This window comes from Anas platyrhynchos, chromosome 17, assembly GCF_047663525.1.
Source record: "Anas platyrhynchos isolate ZD024472 breed Pekin duck chromosome 17, IASCAAS_PekinDuck_T2T, whole genome shotgun sequence".
Classification (NCBI taxonomy): Eukaryota; Metazoa; Chordata; class Aves; order Anseriformes; family Anatidae; genus Anas; species Anas platyrhynchos.
In genome coordinates, this window is record NC_092603.1 from 1,370,721 (window position 1) to 1,377,325 (window position 6,605).

Below are 6,605 nucleotides of genomic sequence, written 5' to 3' on the forward strand. Positions count from 1 at the left end.
CTCGTCCCCCTTGGCTTTTTCCTGTGCCTCTGTGCAGCATCCCGGCCAGCAACCGGCTTCCCCGAGCTTCCAACAGCGCTGCCCGGCCGGGGATGCGCTGGGAGCCGGGATCTTGCGGCCGGGACCAGGCTGATCTGATCCAAATTGGGCTGAGCATCCTGGTCCCCCCCCAGGGAAATTAAGATTTGCAGCCCTGGGGTGCTGCAGGGTTTGGAAAAAGGGGAGATTACATCGAAACAGAAAGGCTGGTGCGAAATAAGCCCACGGGGAAGTGTCACCCCGTTGTGATTTGGCCGTAGCGAAGGGAGTGCTGGCAACCGCGCGTCTGCCCCCAAAAGAGGGCTTTCTGGCCCCAGAAGAGACTGGATGGAAGAAGGGGGAAAGCTGGTGGCACCTGGTCCTCCGGGGAGAGAGCTGGGCAGCACTGGGAGCAGCCAAAAAGGTGAGAAATTGGGGAGTGGGAGAGGAACCACTGGGAGTTTCAAAAATTTTAACCCATAAGGGTGAGAATTGTCCTGGCTGAGGGCATATCCTTGTGTCTTCTGGCAACGGGGCTCGCTGTAATTCAGCTTCCACAGTTATCTGTGGCCCCTGGGAGTGGTTATTGATGTCCTGGTCATGGAGATCCCATCCCAGGGCAAAAAGTAATGTTATCCATCTCACCCTGCAGGAGACAGGACGCGGAGGGAGGACGAAGGTCCCCACGTGGAGCAGGAGGGTCTGGCTGAAGGCAAAATGGGTGAAACTACGGTGATAAAACCAGAAGGGGATAACAGTGGGAAAGATCATGGGATGGAGCCAAGGAAAGCAGGGAATGAATTCGCCTGTTGTGATGGGGACGGGCAGCTCGTTGTAGAAGAAAATCTCTATGAGTGTTCGCACTGCAAGAAATGCTTCCAGGAGAGGTCGGAGCTCATCTGCCATCAGCGGCTGCACCGAGGGGAAAAGGCTTTCAAATGCCAAGAGTGCGGCAAGGAATTCGGGAAGAGCTCGGACCTGAGCTCGCATCAGAAAAGCCACATGGCGGAGAAACCCTACCAGTGCTCGACGTGCGAGAAGTTCTTCAAGGACAGGTCGACGCTCATCAGGCACGAGCGAGTGCACACCGGGGAGAAGCCCTACAAGTGCCATGAGTGCGGGAAGAGGTTCACCAGGAGCTCCGACATCGTTGTCCACCAGCGGATCCACACGGGGGAGAAGCCCTTCGAGTGCTCCGAGTGTGGCAAGAGGTTCAGCCAACGCTCCAACCTCTTCACCCACCGGATCGTGCACACCGGGGAGAAGCCGTTCGAATGCCACGAGTGCGGAAAAAGCTTCGCAAGGAGGTCGGAGCTCACCATCCACCAGCGCACGCACACCGAGGAAAAGCCCTACCAGTGCTCCCAGTGTGAGAAGTCCTTCAGGGGGAGGTACGGGCTCTTCAGGCACGAGAGGCTGCACACGGGGGAGAAACCCTATGAGTGCTCTGAGTGTGGGAAGAGCTTTGGGCAGAGCGGGGACCTTATCACGCACCAGCGCTTCCATACTGGTGAGAAGCCCTACCAGTGCGGCGAGTGCGGGAAGTTCTTCTGCAATAAATCCAGCCTCGTCAAGCACCAGAAATGGCACTCAGGGGAGAAGCCCTACAAGTGCCACGAGTGTGGGAAGAGCTTCGGGCAGAGCTCGGACCTCATCGCCCACCAGCGCACACACACGGGGGAGAAGCCCTACCCGTGCGCCGAGTGTGGGAAGAGGTTCACCAGGAAATCCAGCCTCCTCGTGCACCAGCGAGGCCACAGGGGACAGAGGACAGGAGGCTGCTCGAGAAGTGGGAAGACCCCGGAGCAAAACCCTGCAGGAGATGGCTCATCCCCATGCTCCGAGTGTGCAAAACCCCTCGAGGAGGAATCCTTGAGCATCCTTGAGCAGCAGCGATGACACAGAGGACAAAAACCTCCCAAGTGCCTGCAGTAGGAGAATGGGCTTGGCCAGAGCTCGCATCCTAAGATCACACTAAATAAGAAGGAAATGGATGAGGTTTAAAGCGTGGGATACTGTCCTGTGTGAGATTCACATTTTTTCTGCATCAGAGACTACTCAGGGAGAAGAAAAGGGGGTGCTATGAGTTGGGTCAATCATTGCTATGCCACAATAGGGGTTCCTCAGTGACAGAAAAAAAGGCTAATTTCACACATTATTGTATGGTTTGCTTAACAACCTTCACTTTGCTCCTCTGACAGCCTCATCTGAACTCTGTTCCCTACAGAGACCCCTTCTACTATCCTATCCCATTTCCTTAATATCTTGCTGTTTTATCTTCTAAGGTTAGCTCACAATTGCTGAGAAATCTCTCCTGCTCCCATCCAAGCCCCAGCTCAAAATAGAAATCAAGGTCAAAACAGCAATCAATAATCAATAGCAATCAATAATTAATAATCAAGAGTGAGGGCACACCCCGCCCTGAGGCGTTAAACCTCAATTTCCAAACGGGTTGGAGATTTTATTTTCTTATTAGCTCTCTGCACGTCTGATAGAATCCATGGGAATTTTATATTGATAGAATACAAGAGAGGAACATGCGGGGGAGCATCTTCCCTCCAAGCTTTTTAGGGTGGGGAAAATCAAAAGGGCTCCACCGGGGGTGTCGGGGAGCATCTGCTCCGCCTGATTGAAGGGAGAATCGAGGTCTCAGTGCCAAAAAATTAAAAATATTCGTGGCTTGAAAGGAAAGAGGTGGAGGTAATTTATATTGAAAATTCAATAAATAATCTTTTTTAAAAAATATATTTAATAATTATTTTTTGCTGGTGGGTTCTGCGTCATTACTACATGCGGGGGGATGGTCATCTGGGGGGGGTGGCAGTGGGTGGATGTGGCTCCGTACCGGTAGCACCGGGGCTGCAGCACCCGGAGGGGGGGCAGCGGAAGGGGCGGGAGGAGCTCGGGGCCGCCCCGGGGTGGGACCGGAGCTGCCGGACCCCCCCTCGGCCCCCCCGGACCCGGGATTGGAGCTGGGGCTGGCTCTGGGGTCGCTCCCGGTGGCCCGGAGCCTGTCGCAGTCCCCAGCTCGCCCGGAGCCGGCGGCGAGTTGGGGGAAGTTGCCCCCTAACCGTTCGCAGGTCGGAGTTTTTTTTAATATATATATTTTATATTATAGTTATTTTTATTTATTTATTTATTTGGTTGGTCGGTTTATTTATTTTTATTAATTTTTATTTTTATTTATTCTTATTGTTTATTTTTATTTCTTATTTTTATTATTTTTTTATTTTTTTATTTTTCTTCTCCTTCTTCTTCTCCTTCTTCTTCTTCTTCTCTATTTTTTTATTTTTATTTATTCTTTTTATTCTTTTATTCTCCTTCTCCTCCTTTTCCTCCTCTTCCTTCTCCTCCTTTATTCTCATTCTCATTCTCATTCTCCTCATTCTCATTCTCATTCTCATTCTTATTCTTATTCCTACTCTTATTTTTATTCTTGTTCTTATTCCTTTTCTTGTTCTTACTCTTATTCTTGTTCTTAATTATAATATTACTATTACTTTTGTACTTATTTTGCTCAGAGTTTCCTCCTTAGGCCTGCTTTACAGCTTGAAGAGCAGCCAGAAGGACTGGGGACCATCGCCATCAGTGGAAAAAGCATCACATTGATGGTGAGACCCCCAGGATGGGCTCAGGATATGGGGGGCTCCGAGCACACAGGCACTGCCCTGAGTGTGGGGTTGCCCAAGGGTGTCCCTCCTGCTCTGTGTAGACCGCTTCTCAGCACTAATCCCACCTCTGGGATAATTTAATTCCCCTGATATTTATTTAATTCCCCTGATCTTTAATTTCCAGTTCCACACTTAGCTACGGAGAGTTTTCCTGTGTGAGGATTTATCACACTTTTACTCCTGCTCCCCCCAGACCAGCAGCTTTTCCTGAAGCATGGCCAAACCCCAGCCCTGTGTTGGACCCAAACGGAGCTGAGCGGATGGAGCAAGGTGAGGGAACGTGGGAAGATGCTCAGCAAAGTGAGGCGGAGACCCTGGAAAACCCTTGGCGAGGTGAGAGCTGTGCTCCCGCGAGGCTGTCCCAGCCTGCGAGCCCATCCTGGGGGTGTTTTTCTTAGAAATAACATTGCTGCTTTCTTCTTGCTGTAACCCAGCAGGACATGGGATGGAGAACGAGGTGGAAAAGGATCCCCATTGGGAAGGACCTGAAATGAACATGTCATCATCGGGAAACTCAGGAGGAAATTGGTTTTGGCAGAGAATGGATGGCACAAATGACCGCAGGCTGCAGGGCTGCACAGGGAAGGATGCAAGTGTGGCTGAAGTCCTCGAGGAACCCAACCCCCCAGCAGAAAGCTTTGCTCAAGAGAAGAAATATTTCTGCAAGGAGTGCGGGAAAAGCTTCAGGCACAACTCCAACCTCATCGTGCACAGGAGGACGCACACTGGAGAAAAGCCCTACGCCTGCTGCGCATGCGGGAAACCCTTCAGCGACAGGTCGAACCTCGCCAAGCACCAGAGGCTGCACAGCGGGCAGAAGGTTTTTCGGTGCCGTGATTGCAGGAAAACCTTCGGGAATAACCCTGATTTCCTCGAGCACCAGAAAACACACACGGGCGAAAGGCCGTTTAAGTGCTCCGAGTGCGGGAAAAGGTTTTGGCACAGCACCAAGCTGGTGATGCACCAGAAAACCCACGCGGCGGATAAAATCTACAAGTGCCCGCAGTGTGAAAAGCGCTTCAAGGACAAATCCACGCTCCTCAGGCACGAGATGGTGCACACTGGCGAGAAGCCGTACGAGTGTCACGAGTGCGAGAAACGATTCGCTCGGAAATCGGACCTGACCGTCCATCAGAGAATCCACACAGGGGAGAAACCCTTTGCTTGTGCCGAATGTGGGAAGAGCTTCAATCACAAATCCAACCTCTTCACCCACCAGAGGAGGCACACGGGGGAAAAACCTTTCCAGTGCCAAGAGTGCGGGAAGAATTTTGGCCACCGGACGGATCTGCTGGTCCATCAGCGGACCCACACGGGGGAGAAGCCTTTCCGCTGCTCTGAGTGTGGGAAGTGCTTCAAGGGCAGGACCACGCTCATGCGGCACGAGAGGCAGCACACGGGTGAGCGGCCCTACACGTGTCCCGAGTGCGGGAAGAGCTTTGGGCTGAGCGCGGACCTGGTGGTCCACCAGCGCTTCCATACGGGGGAAAAACCCTACAAGTGCGGCGAGTGCGGGAATTTCTTCTGCAACAGCTCGAGCCTCGTCAGGCATCAGCGGAAACACACGGGCGAGAAGCCCTACAAGTGCCATGAGTGTGAGAAGAGCTTCGCACAGAGCACGGATCTCCTCGAGCATCGGACGACCCACACTGGGGAGAAGCCCTACCCGTGCCAGCAATGCGGGAAGTGTTTTGGTAGGAAATCCAACCTCATTGTGCACCAGCGAGTGCACGGACTCGGCAAACACCGGCGGGGTGGGAAAAGCTTCCAGGTGAATCTGGGCCGCCCTAATGGGCCGATGGACACTGCTGCTGCAGCGTGCTCGGGGTGCACCTAAGTGCTTTGGTGGAACGGTTGGGCATCAGTAGTGACACGGAGGAAAAAAAACCTGCAAATGCCTGGAGGAAAGAGGCAAAATGGAGAAAATAAATCCTAGAAGCAACGGTGGGGAAGGAACAGCCTGTGGAGCATGAGAAGTCTTGATGTTCCACAGCAGAGTCTGCAAGGATGGGGGGAATAACCTGTGTGTATGTTTTAGGGTGGCCAAAGTAAAATGTGAAACGGTTTCTTAAATGATGTGTATTATTGCAAGCACCTCGAATGGTCTTGGCATTCACTGCATGGCTCCTGCTCTTCTGGTGGTCTTTTCCCTGTCCCAGTGCAGCCCAGCTCTTAGCCAGGCTTCTGCTCATCACCCTTCCCACTTTTGTCCTTATCCTGGTCCTTCTGCCTGCATCCTGGGCCTCCAGAAACACCTGTAGGGTGGACACAGTCATCCCACAAGCATAGCCTGTGTTGGGCTCCAGCCCGTAGCCCCATATGCAATCCGAGGCCATGGATGGCCGCAGTGAGACCCACTGGCCCCCTATGGGCCCACCCCATCCTTCTGTGTTGGGTGTGGTGTCCCATTGCGGGATGGGGTCATCCTGTCACCAGCTGATGGAGAGACACCTACGGGGATGGCACAGAGCCTGGGCTTACCAGAAACCCCTTTATGGCCTAGGGTTGACAAGACCCACACCACCATGACCACTGGTTTGCAGCCAGGGCGTTATTAACACAACTCCAAACCAGCCGTGCAACCCAACCAGCCAACCAACTGTTTATATTAATGTTTTTTTTTCCAGATATTTGGCTACTAATGATAAATTCACTGCCCCAGTGGACCACCTGGGATCTAAACACATCAGAGATTACTAATTAAAAGTCAGAAAATTATGGGATGACCACGTCAAAGGCGAAGGTAGGAGGAACCATCCCAGTGATGACAGCCATAGTGCTCCCACAGATCTTTGCTGTGGTGGCACCATGGGTGGCTTTAGGTTTTTTGGAGGAAAGGAGGTGATGAGGAGAGGGAAGGGAATGGGAGGTAGTTCCTGGCACATGGTGAGAAGGAAAGATGAGGCCAAAGAGACT

The 6,605-nt window shown here is 52.4% G+C and overlaps 1 protein-coding gene across 6 annotated transcripts; it reads left to right on the forward strand.

Annotated features, from left to right (window-relative positions):
* The first annotated feature begins 41 nt into the window (after positions 1 to 41).
* Positions 42 to 5,762, forward strand: LOC113845394 (uncharacterized). 6 transcript variants are annotated; one of them, XM_072024852.1, is made up of 4 exons: positions 2,917 to 3,098; positions 3,540 to 3,629; positions 3,814 to 4,022; positions 4,124 to 5,762. In XM_072024852.1, exons 3-4 carry the CDS (start codon positions 3,950 to 3,952, stop codon positions 5,524 to 5,526), a joined length of 1,476 nt encoding a protein of 491 aa, XP_071880953.1. In that variant the 5' UTR covers positions 2,917 to 3,098; positions 3,540 to 3,629; positions 3,814 to 3,949; the 3' UTR covers positions 5,527 to 5,762. The 6 variants fall into 6 exon arrangements, with proteins under 6 accessions (XP_027326296.3, XP_071880953.1, XP_071880952.1 ...); XM_072024851.1 differs by having other exon boundaries at positions 3,883 to 4,022; XM_072024854.1 differs by having other exon boundaries at positions 3,554 to 3,629.
* The last annotated feature ends 843 nt before the right edge of the window (positions 5,763 to 6,605 follow it).

Bases quoted from the DNA above. Each gene is read 5' to 3' on its own strand.
- LOC113845394 (XM_027470495.3), top strand. From the start codon at position 367: ATGGAAGAAGGGGGAAAGCTGGTGGCACCTGGTCCTCCGGGGAGAGAG. The intron at 443-670 runs GTGAGAAATTGG...CTCACCCTGCAG, and splicing joins CACTGGGAGCAGCCAAAAAG to GAGACAGGACGCGGAGGGAG. The intron at 1,796-4,336 runs GCTGCTCGAGAA...GCTTTGCTCAAG, and splicing joins CAGGGGACAGAGGACAGGAG to AGAAGAAATATTTCTGCAAG.